This window comes from Hemiscyllium ocellatum, chromosome 14 (genome assembly GCF_020745735.1).
Source record: "Hemiscyllium ocellatum isolate sHemOce1 chromosome 14, sHemOce1.pat.X.cur, whole genome shotgun sequence".
NCBI classification, from domain to species: Eukaryota; Metazoa; Chordata; class Chondrichthyes; order Orectolobiformes; family Hemiscylliidae; genus Hemiscyllium; species Hemiscyllium ocellatum.
In genome coordinates this window covers 26,754,224-26,773,550 of record NC_083414.1, presented here as the reverse complement: position 1 = coordinate 26,773,550, position 19,327 = coordinate 26,754,224, and the positions used below count along the sequence as shown (strand labels likewise).

The 19,327-nt window shown below is 39.7% G+C and overlaps 1 protein-coding gene across 7 annotated transcripts in view; it reads right to left on the bottom strand.

Annotated features, from left to right (window-relative positions):
- Positions 1-775: 775 nt before the first annotated feature.
- The window catches only part of pparg (peroxisome proliferator-activated receptor gamma), a 178,556-nt gene continuing 160,004 nt past the window's right edge, over positions 776-19,327 (bottom strand). For all 7 annotated transcript variants that reach the window (XM_060835531.1, XM_060835526.1, XM_060835527.1 and 4 more), the window contains 3 exons: positions 10,797-10,996; positions 9,162-9,609; positions 776-1,924 (listed from right to left, as the gene is read on the bottom strand). In XM_060835531.1, coding sequence (XP_060691514.1) covers positions 1,677-1,924; positions 9,162-9,609; positions 10,797-10,996 — 896 coding nt within the window. In that variant the 3' untranslated portion in view covers positions 776-1,676. The remainder of the gene's footprint in view (positions 1,925-9,161; positions 9,610-10,796; positions 10,997-19,327) is intronic.

Sequence of the window (19,327 nt, the reverse complement as noted above, 5' to 3'; positions counted from 1 at the left end):
TCAGCAGTGGAACTGCTGCAGCCCACTAAGTAGAAGGAATGTAACTACAAGAAGTGAAAGTGGAAATTTTCCATTACAAATGTGTAAATAAGAATTAATAATAGCAATGTTTTAAAATAGGGACTGGATTACACTTGGCCCAATTGCCCTCTGAGCTGCTTCTGGAAAACTGGCCTCAACAACCTGTAAAATGTGCATGAGGAACTAATGTATTAAAGGATATAAAAGTCAATAATAGTGGCTTGTTTTGTTTTGAAATAAAGATTATAATGAGAATCCTTTTCTTAAAAATATTTTTATCACCTGGTTTTTAAGTTCTTTCCAGTATTTCAACAAGTTTGATTATTTATCAAATAGTATCCTAAGCCGTTATATTTTCTGCCAGACTAATCCAGTTTAGTGACATAACAAGTGTGGAACTGTAACATAGGTAACCTATACATCGAGTGGAACACATGAAAATTCACAAACATTCAATACACAAATTCAAAATATGATGGTGATTTTAGGAAATTCACATCAGTGGGGAGAAAAATCTTGGAACAAGATTTTATTCTGTTATTGAAAGTTTCCCTTTAATTCTCACTTGATAAAGATAAAATGAACAAAGAGGTTTCAGATATTTTAGGATTTAAAGTTTTATGATTACATCTGTACTTTTAAAAAATTAAAGTAATGGATGGTTATATAACTTGCATTAGATCAATATCAATGTAAATAATTATAGTTCAAATAATTATAATAGCATTTGGAAAATGTCTAATATGTTCTCAAATTGTATTTTTAATGAATTCAATGTACAGTAGCCTTTTTGGATTCTTTCACTTAAGGTTTTGAATCGAGGTCAGTATTTTGCATATAAACAGATTTTGCATTTTTCTGTTCATTTGGAGAATCCAGTGTAATTCTGTTTTGCTGTTGGTACATTATACAATAGTACACAATTAATTTTCACATTGTTAACTGAGAACTTAGAACATTCATTTAGAATACTACTCTCTTTTATGACTGATAGCTCGATCCAATTGCAAAAGTTTCTTGGTGGGAACAGCTTAAAAAACAATCTTCAAACATATGCTTAAAAATACAGAACACATGGTACTGAATAACAAAAAGTGAAATCTGGATGCCCATTTTGAACAACACTAAATAGGCTGAGAAGACTTTTCCTAAAACAGACAGAAATTTAACATAGGTAATTTGCCAGCTGAACTGTTTGCATGATAACTGCCACCAGCACTCACATAAACAATGTCAGTGAAGTTTCAATTATTATGATAATAATGGCCAGTACATATGATCCTGAAAGATTACCAAGTTAAGTTTGTCAGAAAAGTGACAATTTAAACTGTGAACACGAGACTTTTAGTCTTTATTCTCAACTGCTTGATAGACATTTCTCAAAATCATTCATAGACTAAACAATTTTCAAGGCACTTAAACAATTCTACGCATTATTCAGTCACATCCCCAATAGAGAATATCAACCGCAAGAAAACCTTCAACATTTATGCCTGTTTTTCTTGTGTACAATGGAGTTGTGTGCAAATCTGCAAACTATTGCTTGAGTACCCAGTAAAGCCACCATTCCTAAGTGTTCGTTGTTACACTGGACAATGAAACAGTGCAATTTGAGAAAGGAACCTTTCTTTGAATGTGGTTCAAGGTAACACTTTCTAATACAAGTCCTTGTATATTTCTTGCAGGAGTGGATGAAGACTCGTTTCTGCCTCTGTTTTCCTGATGGTGTGCAGAAGTTGGACGTGCTCAGTGACGATCTGTCTTAAATCAGTCATTTTTTGAAGTAGCTTTGCAAACAATTGTGGTGAATCTGGATGGCTTATCTTAAGCTGAAGGGCAAGCGCTTGAAGGATGCTATCTTGCAGTTCCTCAATTGGTTTAACATTTATCAATCCAGGACGATCTAGAATAAAATGACAAACTGTTTCATTTTCTGATCAAAAAATGTTAGATTTGAATCATACTTCTAAAGCAATAATTTTAGGATGTCCCTTGGTTGTGTTTTGTAACAAATTTTGAAATTTAGCCATATTTGAAGGCATTAGAAAAGATGACCACACAAGTATGTTTTAAGTCCGAACAGGAGGAAGAGGTACAGAGCCAGATAGATTTGGGAAGAATTGCTTGGGTTTCGTGTTGAAGCTGCTGATGAAATAGAATGAATTTCACAATCAGAACCTCAAAAAAGGACCCAGCAGTTCACCAAACTATTTAATATTATTTGACCTCTTTTTTAAAAAAAATATAGTTTCATTTTCCTTTGATAACTTTACAAAAGTGATGTGCTGACCAGGGCTCAATTTGGTGAAATTATGAATGGGAATGAAGAAACTGACTACTAAAAGTTGATTAAAAAGTGAGGTCTGCAGATGCTGGAGATCAGAGCTGAAAATGTGTTGCTGGTTAAAGCGCAGCAGGTCAGGCAGCATCCAAGGAACAGGAAATTCGACGTTTCGGGCTAAAGCCCTTCATCAGGAACTAAAAGTTGATTACATTGATTTCATAACGTATACTCAATTTATACCTATCTACACAATTAAATTTGACAACTCTTCCAAGCAATTTTCTCTAATATCAATTAGTTTTTAAATTTGTCCATTTCAGTTGATGATAATACCAAGGAAAACATGAATCAATTTTTCTCCAAGGCTCCAGTGGTGAAACATCTGTTTTAAAACTGAAACCCATGCATGCTTTGTATGATGCTGATCAGCCAAAATTGTGCAGAATACAAAAGGTGGACATGCTACATTTAAAGAAAATTGCAAAAGCAATTATGAAGAATACAATCAGTTACACCACACAAATTCCATTACCCCCTGTCATCTACAACTAATCTTCTAAAAACAAAAACAGGGAATGTATGAGGTCTCATGCAAGTCATCAGTGGGTGGACTGAGTGGAGGCTTTTGTGATGGGCTGTTTCCCAGAACAATAAATCAGAGAATCTCAGCCAAGGTGTTGGACCTCTACCTCTGATTTCCACTTGCAATAAATAACAAAAAAAATTCCTATAAAGAAAAATGGGTGAGCAAGTACCTAGTAATCAGTTCATAATGAATATTAGTAACCAGTTAGTCTGAGGATATATTTGCCTTCTTCAACAGGGAGTTTGTTTGTAATGTTGGGGACAATTGAATAGAAATATAATGGGAGAAATAGTCTTTTTCAAGAAAAAAAGTAGTAAGACTTCCTTCTACATAAAAATGACAGTCAATAACCTGCTACTTAAATAGGAATAGGAGTAGATGTTTCATTCTTTAAACCTGTTTTACCAATTAGATCAAGGTTGATTTATATTATGATTTATTTACCCACTTTAGCTCTAAATAGTGGGAAGGTGATGGCCTACTGATATTATTGCTGGACTGTTAATCTAGAGTTCTTAATGTTCTAGGGACCTGTGTTCAAATCCCACCATTGCAGGATTTGAATTCAATTTTAAAAAACAGGAATTAAGAGTGTAAAGATGACCCCAAATCCATTGCCAATTGTTGAAGAACCCATCCATTTCACTCATGTTCTTTCGGGAACAAAACTGCCATCTTTAACTGGTCTGGCCTGCGTGTGACTACAGACCCACAGCAAAGTGGCCGACTCTTAACTACCTTTTGGAATTTAAAAAAAAAGCAATAAATACTGACCAGCCAGCGATGCCCATATCCCACGAATCAACAAAAACAATGTTGACCTAAACATTGGTTCTCTCATTCTTGGAGTCTGTGATATTAAATACCATGAAACAGAACTATCACTCGTTTTTTAAAATAATTCACTCAGGGGATATGGGTGCCACTAGACCAGTGTTTATTACCATTCCTAACTGCTCTCTTCCAAAATTGCCCAGAGGCCAGTTTATAGTCAACTACATTTATGTACAAAGTTAAAAATCACACAACACCAGGTTATAGTCCAACTGGTTTAACTGGAAGCGCTAGCTTTTGCAGCACTGCTCCGAGGAAGCTAGTGCTTCCAATTAAACCTGTTGGACTATAACCTGGTGTTATGTGATTTTTAACTTTGTACATCCCAGTCCAACACTGGCATCTCCAAATCATTACGTAGGATTCATCTGTAGGCCAGAGTAGGTGAAGATGGCAGTTTCCTTCCCTAAACGCATAAGTGAATTAGATGCAATGGTTTCATGATCATCATTAGACTCTAATCCAGATTATTATTGAATTCAAATTCCATCATCTGCCATGATGGGATTTGAACCCAGGTCCCCAGAACATTACCTGGGTTTCTGGATTAATAGTCTAGTGATAATACCATTAGGCCATCACTTACCACTTGAGAAGGTATCAGGGAAGGAATGGTGATATATTGGAGGGGAACTTGCAAGTGGTGGTGTTCCCAGGTATCTGCTGCCTTTGTCTTTCTAGATGGAAGTGGTCATGGATTTGGAAGGTGGTAAGGATCTTTGGCAAATTTTGTGGCACTAACTTGAACAAAATCCTGTGGATGCTGGAAACCTGAAATAAAACAGAACGCAGAAAATACTCAGGAGGCCTGGCAACCCGACCAGCTGTGTATTTCTGATCTTGCCTGGTTTTATTTCAAATTATGGTAATTTGCAACACAGCTCAAAATTGACAGATAAAAGCCGTTCAAATGAACTAGCCTTGTTTGCATTACATGTAATCACCTTCTGGATAAATTAAACCCCTTTGAATTACATGATTCTCCAATTAAAAATGTTCAAATTGCATTGCCATTTATGTATTTGCTAATCATTTTGCTTGTAATGGACAAGAAATGAAGAGGATAAGTTAAGTGTGCGCCTTCCTTTTTTGGGATACATTCACTCTGCCTGCACCAAGTTTAACTGTGAAGCTTGTGATCAGGATATCTAATTAGCTAATAGCTATTATCGCTGCTGCATTACATTGTGATTAACACAAAGTCATTTAAAAAAAAGAAATATCTGTGATTTTATCTGAATTGCGTGCCCTAAATCCATTGCATATTATCTGTTCCAAGAATGTTTAAGCACGAAGATTTATTTCTCTAATTCATTGTGAAAAGCCCAACCTTCAGGCAAGACTATTCAAATTGCTTGCTTTTGCAGGGTGTTTGTCAAAGAGCTGGGCAATCAAAGTAAGTAAATAAATTCGGATAGGGATGAATGTTTATGCCAAGCATTTTTCATGAACATTGCACCATATGTTTGCATTACAGTTCTAAACAGCACTTCTATACTCAACAGCAGTTACTCAAACTTGAGTTGGAAAAATGATCTTCTCGCGTGGAGCAGAGATGGCATTGTGCTTGTTTAGCCTTTAGTATTAACTTCAGTGATCGCCATAAAACCATCAAGAACACGATTCTCAACTATACTAATTCAGCTTTAGGCAAGCTAGTTTCAAGCCAAACCAGATCCTAACTATTCAGCTGAAAAGTAATTCAAAAAATGACACAGGTTAACTATTATTTTTAACTTTCAATTAAACTTAACACATTGTCAACATGGAGGCATTGTCGGTTACAAAAGGCATGTAGTTGTCGTACAATTTGTGACTCGAAATCACTTCAAACATTTTATATTAAATATTTTCATTTATATAGTGCCCATCTCATCCTCAGGTATTCCAATACACTTTAAAACTAAGGAAGTGCTTTTGAAGTGCTCTCGTCGTTACAGTGTAAGAAATACAGCTATTTTCATGGACCAAGGTACCACAAACAGTAGTGAGATAAGAGCACTTTATAAATGGCTAATTTGTTTTTTTTTAGGTCTGGTTGAGGGATAAACGTTGTCCATTAGTCCCTCATTGTTGTTTAGCTGAACTGTACTTTAACTTGCAAATACTGAGAAATCTACTGCATACTGTGACGTTTCATTAAGTTTTTCTGACTGAACACTAACTTTGGTGGAAAGCTGTTTTAGATATACATCCATATTTTTCTGATGAAGTTATAGCAGCTAATTGGAAAACTCATGAAGAAATTCTCAGAAAGATATATTGTAACAAAAACACTTTGTAGCCTTATTGTTTTTGTAAAGACGTGTAAGCTATATGTTTTCTTAACAGGTTTGGACAATTGCGCAACTTTCTGATTGTCAATTTTAAAAATAAAGGGAGGATAACATCGATGTAAAAGTATCCATCCCACACTGTGGTCATGTTGGGTTACTTATGTACTTTATTTCTCAAGAAATAGGCATTGAATAGACTCCTGCATTTTGATGAAGCAGCAAAATCCCACCATAATCTAAGGAAGTGAGATAAGGGTCATGTGTGATGTTTTCCTGTTCAGAGTGATTTAAATATAGATAAATTTTCATGATAATTGGAATTCAAAAAACAGATTCCTATCAACTGGAGGGATTATCAATAACGAAACATGGCTGCCGTGCATGCGAGGTGATCTGGCAGTGGCAGGACAGGCTGTAGGAAGTGTCCTCACACTTGCCAACACTGTCACCCATCCAATGAGAGATGGCATCATTATTAGTTTATACCAATAAACTATAGTTGGGGAGGTAAGGCAGAGGCTGGGGCCACAGGAGGAGCAGGGATAAAGGCCTAGTGTGGCACTGTGGGGCTGGGCATGCTGCAGGAGTAGGGGCAGGCAATAGGGATGGATGTGAGGCTTACTGAATTTAATCATATTTCTAAGCGGAGGTAAATAAACTAACAAGGATTCACCTCGCAACTGAGGGAGGGGAGGCCGCCTGCAAGAGGAGTAGGGTCAGACAGGAAACAACTCTTTCTTGTCCAGAACTAATGAGAAGACTGGGCATGGGAGGAAGACTGGAAGGCCACAGAAGCTGTATGATAGAGAGATGGAGGCTGCTGAGCTAATGAGGTCATTTTATTCTGTATTGCAGGTCACTTTATTTTAATCCAGGTAGTGCCATCTTTAGACAGACAACTGCTTCCATCACATGAACAAGGTTAGTGTTCTGTTTAGAAGTAGCATTCACAGGAAATGTAACACTTAATATGTCCTATCATACAAAACAAACAGCAACACTTCTTTGCTAATTTTGCTTCATTTCTTGATTATGAAGATAGACCCTTCTGAAAACATTTGTGGCTGGATCAGTGGTGCTGGAAGAGCACAGCAGTTCAGGCAGCATCCAACGAGCAGCGAAATCGATGTTTCGGGCAAAAGCCCTTCACCTTGAAAACATTTGTGGCCTGTTGACACTCCACCCACACCATTTTTATACAATCTTTTTATCTCCCTGCCCATTGATCATTCTGCCTATAAATTCTGCGCCTGTGCTTCTCTCTCACTTCACCTGATGAAGAGGCAACATTCTGAAAGCTTGCGATTTCAAATAAACCTGTTGGACTATAATCTGTTGTAGTCTGACTTTTGACCTTGAAAATGTTTGAGGCCTAGCTTCAAGCTCTTAGTAATTTAAAAAAAGATGGACTTTATTTTTAAAGCAGCAATTCATAATAGCAAATTTAATACTCAGGCTTGAAATCAGACACCGAATAGGTTGTTGCAAAAAGTTATAACATTTCTGTGAAAAGCACCTGACTCTCAGTAGCTTGTCAATCAAATTTCCTCTTGATCATTCAGGAGGTATGTATTTGGTAGGTTCATTAAACAGGGTATTCACTATGTTTTCAGTTGGTTGGCAAAGGATCCTGAGAAGGAATCATATTTAGGTAATAGGAACAGAATGGGCAGTGGGATTAATTAGATAGAGATTTCAATGAACCAGAACAAGCACTATGGAATAATTGCTACTTTTCTCGCCCCACCTCCACCTGGGCATGTGTGATAAGATTCAATGGGTCTGATAAAATTTACAATGCAGAGGTCCTGTTGAATTTTAAAGATGGACTTTTCTTATAAAATTTTAAAAATCCGGTCTTTCCATGGCTGGTCATTAGCTCATGGGAAAGTCAGTGACAAGAGGATTGACGAAAGTGAGGACTGCAGATTAGAGTGGTACTGGAAAAATCACAGGTCAGGCAGCATCCTGATGATTCCTGATGAAGGGCTCCTGCCTGAAACATTGAGTTTCCTACTCCTTAGATGCTGCCTGACCTGCTGTGATTTTCAGCCCCACTCTAACCTTGACAAGAGGGTAGAGTCTGCAGCAAACAGCAACATGGGACTGGAGGAAAGAGATCTTGGTCACAATGTGTTTGAAGGATGAGCAAAGCAACTGATTGTTTTTGGCTTGCAAGGGGCATGCTGAACAGCACTTTGCTTCCATAGTTAATCCTGTCCATTCCCATTCCAATTGGTGGTTTTCTTGAGCACTGGTTGGCAAATTCTCAATACAGATCAAAATTCTAAAGGCACTGTAGGGTCCCAATTCAAATATGTAATGGAGTCTTTACAAAATTGATGATTATCAGTTCATAGACATGCAACTAATTTAAAGAGGATATGACAAGATAGCCTTCTGGAATATTTGTGCATAAAAAGAAACTATATTAGGTTTAAATAATAAGACAAACACATTAACATCGATTTCATTGAAACATGGAATTGAAATGATTATGTGACCACACAGTATTCTGAAGAACTGGCTGCTCTCAATCCATCCTCTTCGAGATAATCAGGTGCATAGCTACATGGTATAACTTAAAGACACTGCGCACTGAAATAAACAAGTTTACAAATAACCAAGAAAAATGTAAAGGGATCATTGCTGAAGTCCTCAAAGTTGTAAGGATGAAGTTGCAATATTAAACCACCCCTCGGTTAAAACAGCAGATAATAAATGTTTGATTGTTGCTTAATATTACACTATGCAATTTCATCCCCTTCAGCAAGGCTCTACTTTGAAATAATTAGTTACTTTAATACATTTCAAATTATAATATCTGACAACAGAAAATTAGATGGTCAATATTCGACATCATGTCCAAAGAATAACTGTTAGTAGGAGTTAGGTCAAGGGCCTTTTGTAGAAATTATTGTTCTTTAACTATCCTTTCTAGTTGATGAGGCTGAAAGCATTTATTTAAAAGTTTACACTTGATTACTGGTCAAAAGCTAAGGCCATAAAAAGTAAGGAGTAGCAGTGAACCTGCTCCCCAGCCACGTCTCAATGCCTTCCGAAGAGATGAGAAAACTTGCTGAAAGAGCAGACTGCAACATCAAAACCTACATACATAAATCGTATTTTCCTAGCACAAGCTAAAAGTTGCATTTCTTACCTCCACTGAGTATGACGACAGCAATAAATATTGCAATATCACAGTCGTTCAGCCCCAAACCATTGAACTTCATGGCAAATTCAAATTTGGGCTCCATGATATCACAAAAGGGTTTCCTCAGGCTCTTTAAAAACTCACGAGTCATGAAACCCTGGCCAGCGGCAATCAGAAGTCCATCCTTATTCATCAGGGAAGCCAACATACTGAATATGACCTCATGGACACCATATTTAAGAAGAGTCACTTGGTCATTTAGGTCAAGATTTATGAACCCTGGGATAGATTTTGCAAATTCAGTGATTTCCCTTACAGCCTCCACTGAACGGAATTGACAACGTTGGAAAATTCGGATTTCTACCTCTGTGTTCTGCTCTTGCAATGGTGTTTGTTTGAATTTGATGCGCTCTTCACCTGCCTTTAAGGAATTCATGTCATAAATGACAAATGGCTATAATAAGAAAAATAAGTACATGTTACATCAGCGGTATACATTTTAGTTTCATTCATACACTACTTTAGGATGAAAGCAAAAGGCTTTCATCAACGTGTTACTTCAGATTCTTATCCATTTACATTCTTCTGAAGAAAGAATCTTACAGGCTTTTCCGACACGCTTCACCTGTACTTATGCCGACCACCCTATCGTCATTTAGTTGTTTGTGGCAGATCTTCTGCTCATTTACTCAGCAGAGTTGCCTCCCTCAGCGAGTTGTCAGACACTCCAACCAGCCAGCAGCTTGGTCTGGCACTGGCAGCATCACAAAAAGCAGTCGCCAATGCTAGCACTACAGGTAGGCCCGAGCATTTAAATCCTACAGTCAAAATGGAGGCTAGTCTAGGGGTCTGTGGGAAGGATGGGAGGGGAGTGGAAGAGAGGACCTGGGAGGGTTGGGGAGGAGAGGGGAGTTGGGGATTTGATAGAAAATACAGGTTCTGGATTAGAGGTGCTGGAAAAGCACAGCAGTTCAGGCAGGATCCGAGAAGCAGTTAAATAGACGTTTCGGGCAAAAACCCTTCATCAGGAATACAGGCAGAGAGCCTGAAGATTGGAGAGATAAATGAGAGGAGGGTGGGGCCTCTGGTTTCTAGCATCTGCAGTCATTGTTTTACCTAGAAAATCCAGGTGACTATGGAGCAACCACTGGGGAAGGAGAGACAGATTTGGGTAGGGAGGCACTATGTGGGAAAGGAGCCAGTAAGAAAGACGTTTTCCTTACCACCCCCCCACCTGAGACACGAGCAAGGTCACCATCTCTATCCCTGAACTCCTCCTGCCACTGAAGAATTGAGGCTCATCAGTGCGGAGTGAGGGTGGCAGATATCAGGATGCGAGAGAATTTGCATTCTGGCATAGATGCTGCACTATAACTTGCTTGGACTTCAATTGCTAAAAACTGATGTCTCATGGAGGTTCCAATTCAACACAATAGTACAGCTGGTGGGGTCTGTCATCTACTGAGATGGGAGAATCTAACAGAGTTCACTGGTTCCTAGGAGGATACAAAGACCAGATTGCTCACAGACAAGAGTTAGAATGTGATGTCAGTAGCCAAGCTCAGCAAATCAAATGAAATACTGCTTAAAATAATGACATTCAATTTTTGTATCATCGAACACATTGGAAAATGTACACACCGATTTGTCTCCCGTTTTTCCTGCCATGATTGCTCGAGATTTAGCTTTGGTAATAGGAAAAGCCTTATTGTATGACTCAAACATGTGCTTGGCGAGAGCACGGAGATCAGCAGACTCCGGGTTCAATTGTCCTGCATCGCTGGATATTTCAGCTAGAAGTTTCTCTTTTTCAGCTTGTGGCATTCTACCAAATCTAATTGCTATAAAATAAGCATAAAAACCAAGGACAACTTAATATATATTTGATGTACTATTATTAAACCACAGTCATAAAAGGTAAATTGTAAGATTAAAACTTGCATTATCCATACTGAAGTTAATGAAGAACTTTAATAGAAAATATGATTACATTTAGGTCCCAGTTTTTTGTACTACAGTCAATGTTTACTCTTAGTAGTTACGAGTTTCTTTATATGGGGAAGGATGTGTATGGCTTGTATTCCCATGGGCCTCTTACAACAAATTGGTGCCAGTTTTACATTGTGGACCAACTATTTCTTACAGTTATCTGGAGACCTAATTGGGATATTGCATTGGAATTTACTGAAAACATGGGAACCTAAATGCCCCCTAAAGAACACCTGGAAGATGTGTGAATGGACCAAGCAATTGTGTGTTTTCGTAAGTAGTTAAACTGAAGAATCATAAATGGGAACATTTTATTGCCTCTTTCATGGCATGTTTGGTGCTACCAAGGGCATTTAGAAGTTGGGAAATGGGATTGCAAGCATCCTATTGCAGCCTTGGGAAGGTTCATAATCAGACTTCTAATATTGATTGACCAATTAATGAACACATATGGGATTCATACCACCAGAGCTAGTATTAACCAAGCTGCAGACAGGCCTATTGCCATGTAGAATGAACAAGAAAAATTGTGTGAGCTACTGGTGGTCTGGGATAGGGAGGTGGTAGTGGGCATCGTACAAACACATTCAGCACCTGATTAATGTGTCCAGGAAAAGGATGTTGAGGTGGTTTGAAAACTAGCCCTCTGCCCTTCCTGCTGATTCCTCTCGGCCTGACCTGAGAAAACACCCCTCCGCCCCCGCCCCCAAATTCACAGCATTTCTCTGGCTTGGGTAACTCTGCGATGCAGTGTCTGGCCACCCTCTTCATGGTGGCGCTGGTGAGCAAAAGGATTGCCAGCATTTGAGTTGCCAGCCAGCTCTCAGGGTTGGGATTTGTTCTCCAGGCTCCTTGATTCTGAAGATGATCCACCAATGGTCACTGAAATGCCCGAAACCCACGTAATATCAGCAGTTCTTCCAGAAGGCAAAAGGAGTCTAACACTTGCCAAGCGACACCACCAAAGCCTCCATTAAAAATCACTCTCCACCCCAAAATGAGCAATAAGAACGCTGAACCGAGAAGCACTGCTGCCTCTCAGCTTCAGGGACCCGGGTTAGATTCCCGCTTCTGGAAACGGTGTGTGGAGTTTGCACTTTCTCCTCATGTCTACGTAGGTTTCCTCCAGGTGCTCCGGTTTCCTCCCACAATCCAAAGATGTGCAGGCCAGGTGAATTGGCTATGCTAAATTGCTCATAGTGTTAGGTGCATTAGTCAGAGGGAATGGGTCTTGGTGGATTACTCTTCGGATGGTCAGTGTGGACTTGTTGGGCCGAAGGGCCTGTTTTCTGGGGTGGCTCAGTGGTTAGCACTGCAGCCTCACAGTACCAGGGGCCCAGGTTCAATTCTAGCCTCAGGTGACTGTCTATGTGGAGTTTGCACATTCTCCCTGTGTCTGCGTGGGTTTCCTCCCACAGTCCAAAGATGTGGAGGTTAGGTGGATTGGCCACGTTAAATTCCCATAATGTTGGGTGCATTAATCAGAGGAGAATGGGTCTTGATGGGTTACTCTTCGGAGGCTTGGTGTGGACGTGTTGTGGTTCTGTTCGCCAAGCTGGGAATTTGTGTTGCAGACGTTTCGTCCCCTGTCTAGGTGACATCCTCAGTGCTTGGGAGCCTCCTGTGAAGCACTATAAGTGCCGGAGGAAATATCACAGAAGCACTTCACAGGAGGCTCCCAAGCACCGAGGATGTCACCTAGACAGGGGACGAAACGTCTGCAACACAAATTCCCAGCTTGGCGAACAGAACCACAACAATGAGCACCTGAGCTACAAATCTTCTCCCAAACTTTGGTGTGGACTTGTTGGGTCAAAGGGCCTGTTTCCACACTGTAGGGAATCTAATTTAATCTGAAGTATGGTGTCCAGTTCTGGTCACCTTGGTATAGGAAGAATATTATTAAATTGGAGAGGGATCAGAAAAGATTGACCAGAATGTTACTGTGAATGGAAGATTTCAGTTACAGGGAGAGTCTGGATAGGCTGGGGCATTTTTCACTGGAGAGTAGAAGGTTGAGGGGTGCCCGTAGAGAGGTTTTTAAAATCAGGAGAGGTATACCTAAAGTGAATAGCGGGTGTGTTTTCCCCCTATGGTGGGGGATTTTAAGGCAAGGGGCATATTTTTAAGCTGAGAGAAGATGATTTTAAAAATACATGAGAGGCAACCATTTCAAAGGAATAAACTTTCAAAGGAAGTTTTATACACAGATATAACATTTAGATAAGTTCATGAATAGGAAAGGTGGAGGGATATGTGGCAAACACAGCCAAGTGGGACCAGTTTCGTTTGGGAGCATGGTCAAAATGGCCTGCTTGGACCAAAGGGTCTTCTTCTGTACTGTATGACTCTGAAGATTTACCATGCCGTTAATCAGGTATTCATATTGGAATGGACATGTTATAATGGCCTCAAGAAGAGATCTGTCATGAGAGAGAATCAGAAAAGCAATAACTTGGCTCTTCAGTCAGATTAAAGAATTCTCATTCAGATGCACAGGAGATAATTTGGCTTGTGTAAGTGAATGGATTTTTAAGTGAATTGAAACAAGACGACAAAGCAGGAAGTATAAAAGTATGTTTAATTTCTTATAAACTAAGACAAAGCAAAATAAAGTATGGTGAATGGACACAATTAACAAAGAATTAAAAGGATTGAAGACTTTTGAAGGAATCCTTCCTTATTAACATTCAATCTTCATTATCAACGGAGTTGTTTGCAGCAATTCCAATGAAACCTGAACAAATTTTTATGTTGTTAGGTTTATTTCAGAATAATGGAGAGCACTGACATTCCCTCTGTAAAATCTGGGTGAATGCTTCCAAAGCATAAAAGCATGTTTCTGTTATTGCACTGTGGGAGAGCAGCTCATTTAAATTTTGTTTGTAACTCTATCTATAATAACTTCCCCAATTTTACTTTTGTCATTTGACAAACTCTCTCTCTATCCTATTTAGTCTTCTTAACATTCAGAAATAAAAAAAATCTTTGATCCATGAATGGAGTTTAACTCTAAAGGTTTATTCATCTCATTTTCAGCATCCAGTTTTGGCTTTAACCCCTCCATGAGCCATGTTTCAAACCTAAACCCTAGCAGTACATGGACTGACTTGTTTTCAGAAATATTAATTCATTTTGATCATTCAAAAGTGACTTGGATAGATGCTTGAAAGACAGGGGTTAAGGTTTATGAGAAACAGACAGGAAAGTAAGAGTTGAGACCACAACCAGATGAGTCATGATCTTATTGAATGGCAGAGGGGCTTAAGGGGCTGAATGGCTGACACCTGCTCCTAAGGCCTAAGTTTATAGGTTCAGTGGAGACCTGTTCCTCTCACTTCATCCTCCATTTCCAATTCATGGTCCTAATCCAGCTATTTACCCAGCACGTTCTGAGGTGTTTGTCAACAGAAGAGCTAGCATGTTTAGGAGAGAGGTTACTGACATGCAATTTGTGGAGTTATTGATGATAAACTGTCAGCATTCACTGGCTTCATCCCACCTCCTGAATCTTCATTTTGTTTTATTCTCTCCAGGCACGTGGGTGTCGCTGGCTGGCCAGCGTTTATTGTCTGTTAGCCTCGAGAGGGTGGTGGTGAGATGCCTTCTTGAATTGTTGAAGTCTGTGTGCAGTAGGTAGTTCCACAATGCTGTTAGCAAGGGAATTCCAGGATTTTGACGTGGTAACAGTGAAGGAATGGCAATACGTTTCCAAGTCAGGATGCTGAGTGGCCTCAAGGTGGTGGTTTTCCATGTATCTGCTGGCCATTTAGGTAGAAGTACTCAAAAGGTGTTGTCACAGGTTTTTTTTTAGTGAATTCCTGCAGTGCATCTTATAGATAGTACACATTCCTGCTGCTGAGCATCAGTGGTGGAGGGAATGGATGTTTATGGTGCCAATTAAATGGGCTGCTTTGTCCTGAATGTTGTTGGAACTGCACACATCCGGGCAGGTTGGGAGTATTCCAACACACTCCTAACTTCTGCCATTGTAGACGATGGACAGGCTTTGGTAATCCGTCAGCAGCATGAGGGGAAAGCACAACCAAAACAACAGAAATCTTTTCAAATAATTAAGAAGATGGGGAACCACACAAAACCAATAAACACACAGTCACTGGTTTCAGCAAATCCAGTTAATAGATGTTATAAGGAAGGACGTACAAGGCTGGGATCTCTGCAGCAGAAGAACTCACCTCCTGTCCATCCACATTTAGCACAAACACAAGATTAATTCAAAAGTTCCACATTTGATATTTGCCATCCCCACCCCACTAAAGTACAAAAAAAGCAGCAGTCAGTTAATCTGGTGAGAACCTTTTGTTGCTCTCAAAACGCTGTTGGAAATCCCATACAAAAGGTTAAGGTTTGTTTAAAAGATAAATAACCTGTGTATTAACTAGTCATATCAGCAACGTGACTATTCATTTAACCACAAAGACAGCTGATTGACAGGTGTATTAATCAGACTTTATTCTGAAATTGTGCTATCTAACAGTAGACTTCCTGGTTAGGGAAAAATGTCCTCCCAGTATCTGTCTTGTCAAGCCCCTGAAGACATATTTGTCCTGATGAAATCTCCCTTCATGCTTCTAAATTTGGGGCCGTACCACTTCTTTTACACAATCGCTCCTCATACATAGATGTTGTAATCCCTTGAATTAGTCATAAATTTTAACTGCACTAGCATGTAAGCAACATGCATGTTACCCAACTTGTGCACAGAGCAGTGTTTCCAAGCATTAGAAACAGGACAATTGCAGCAAAATGTCCTTACTCTTGTGTTTTGAGCTGTTTAATAAAGGCTAACACACCAGCTGCTTCCTCAATTGATTGCTGTAGCTCAATGTTAACTGCTGCGATTCATATGCAAGGACACACATGTCCTTCCGAAATCAACATTTCCCAGATATAGACCAATTTTAACAACTGAATTGAATTTATTGTCACATGTACCGAAGCACAGTGAAAGGCTTTGTACTGTGAGCAATACAGGCAGATCATAGATAACATAGATAAGTAGATAATAGGTAAACAGCAGCGAAAACCAAAACACAGGTACAGGCGAATGCTAAGAGTCTGAGCGTCCATTCAATATTCTAATAACCGTAGGGTAGAAACTGTTTCGAAACCGGCTGGTGCGTGTTCAGACTTCTGTACCTTCTCCCCGATAATGGAGGTTGTAGAAAAGCATTGCCAGGGTGGGATGGATCTTTGAGAATGCTGGCAACGTTTTCTTGACAGTGGGCCTGGTAGATGGATTCTATCAATGGGAGGTTGGCCTTTGTGACTGTCCAGGCCAAGTTCACCACTCTCTATAATCATTTTCAATCTTGAATGGTACAGTTGCCATACTAGGTACTGACACATCCAGACAAAATGCCCTCGACTGCACATCTATAAAAGTTGGCAAAGGTATTCGTCATCATGGTAAATTTCCTCAGCTCCTGAGGAAGAAGAGACTTTGTTGGGCTTTTGTAACCAGTGCGTCGACATGAACAATCCAAGAAACCTTATTGCTGATGACCACTCCCAGGAGCTTGACACGCTCCACTTGTTCCACCTCTGCGCTGTTAATGTATAGGGGGGCATGAGTAACATCCTGCCGAAAGTCAATAATGAGTTCCTTGATTTTGCCAGCATTGATCGATTGGTTGTTCTCAGTGCACCATTTTCTACCTCCCATCTGTAGTCTGTTTTGTCACCATCAGAGATTTGATCGACTAAGGTGGTGTCATCAGTGAACTTGTAAATGGCAATAGTCTGGTATTTGTGAAAGCAGTCATGGGTATACAGTGAGTACAGTAGGGGGCTGTGTACACACCTCTGCGGGGCTCCAGTGTTGAGTATTAGTGAGGATGAAATATTGTTCCCAATCTTCACTGATTGTGACCTGTGGGTCAGGAAACTGAGGATCCAGTTGCAGAGAGTGAGGCTTAGTCCGAGATCACTAAATTTAGTAATCTGTCTCAAGGGGATAATAGTGTTGAAGGCTGAACTGTAATCAATGAGTAGGATTCTTACATAGCTGGTCTTGGTGTCAAGATGTTCTAGGGAGGAGTGAAAGGCAAGCGATATGGCATCTGATGTGGGGAGTGTGACAGTACGGAGTGTCACAGTAGTTGCAGGGGTCTCCGGGCAGTATGTCAATATTTTCAAGGCATTTTTGGGGAATGTATCAGTATTTAGTCTGATAGACAAACTGGAGTGGGTCAAGAGTAGTGGGGAGGCTGGAGTTGATTAATGCCATGACCAGCCTTTCAAAGCACTTCATGACCACCGAAGTTACAGCCACTGTGCGGTAGTCACGGAGACATGCTGCATGAGCCTTCTTAGGCACAGGGATGATCTTGGCCCTCTTGAAATGGGCAGGGACAGTGGCCTGCTACAGGGAGAGGTTGAAGATGTCAGAGAAGACCTCTGCCAGTTGATGCTGAGTGCACAGCCTGATACTCCGTCTGGTCCCATTGTTTTCCTTGGATTCACATGAAGGAAAACTGATCTGACCTCTGACACAGTGACTGTTGGGATAGGTTCATGAGGACTTGTCAGAATAGGTGTAACCAAAGCGAGCATTGAAGGCATTGAGACAATCTGGGAGGGATTGTATCATTACCTGCTATCTTGCACTGTCCCTTTTTAGAACCTGTGATATCATTCAGTCCTTGCCATAGTCGCCAGGTATCTGTCTGGGTCTCTAGTTTGGATTGATATTGGTCCTTGGCTGTCTTAATGGCTCTGCGAAGGTCATACTTGGATTCCTCATATTTGAGTGGGTCTCCTGATCTGATGGCCTCACGCCTGGTTTTTTGCAAGTTCTTGCAAGTTCAGGAATTCCTGAAGAAGGGCTTATGCCCGAAACGTTGATTCTCCTGTTCCTTGGATGCTGCCTGACCTGCTGCGCTTTTCCAGCAACACATTTTCAGCTCATACGCAAATGAATAGCTGACACCCAAGCACTGGTTATTGCAGAACTCTTCTAGTAACAACATGCCAACTCAAAAATAACCTGTTTCTTTCCCCTATTTTCCCTTACTCACTCAACCCACCCTATTGTATTATCTATAACCACACCTCCAAATTTTGTGTAATACAATTTTGTCAGGAGTCTTATTAAATGCTTTTTTTGGGAAATTCCAAATGTGCTAACATTTATGCTTACAAATACGCATACGTTTGTTCCCCTTATGTACTCTGCTTGCTATAATCTCAAATACTAACAAATTTATCAAAAATAACTTGTTTTTCATAAATCTGTGTTGACAATGATCAATCATATAATTTTCTAAGTGTACTGTTTACAGCAGTGAATTACTTGAGGAGTCCTCTACTCATTTTCAACACTTTTTTGGCATTGTGCTTTCCTCTTCAGCCACTTATAGGAATCTCCCATTTTTCATTTCATGTTGTTTAAAGTCATCATTGCCTTTCTCTCTTTTTGTCTTCATTCTTAAAATTTATTTAATTTAACTTCTTCAGTACATTTTCATGCTTCAGATAGATCCAATATAAACTAGTTCTCTTTTCTTGATGATGTTCATTGACAATCTTTCTTCCTTCACCATCCTGAGAATTTTTTCTCTTCAAGCAACTTGCTTCATCCTTCTCCAGGACCAGATCTCACAATTTTCTAGTTTATGGATGTCCAATTTTCTTGACATCAACCTTTCAATCCTGTACATCAAAACACTCCAGTCATATCTACTCATTCCTACACTAAACAATTTTTAAGTAAATACAATTTTTGCCATTGCTAATGTGGCTCTGATTTCCATTTTTATTCCTACAAATATCAGGTTAACTAAACTATACTTACTGATTTCCAACAGTTGCAGTCCTTTCGGTTTTCTGTACTCAGCCGTATTCACTCTCTGCCCTTTCTTGAACAGTGGGGTTACCTTTGCAATTCCATGCCTCTCATGATTTTATATATCACTACAAGGTCACCCCTCAACCTTCTGTGCTCTAGTGGAAAAAAAAGTCCCAGCCTACTTTTATAACACAAACCTTCCATTCCCGGCAACATCCTGGTTAATCATTTCTGACCCCTCTTCAATTTAATAATATCCTTTCAATTACAGGGTGACCTGAACTGCACAGAGCACTCCAGAAGAGATCACATCAATATCCTGTATAACCTGAACAGGATATCCCAACTCCTATACACAAATGTCTGACCAATG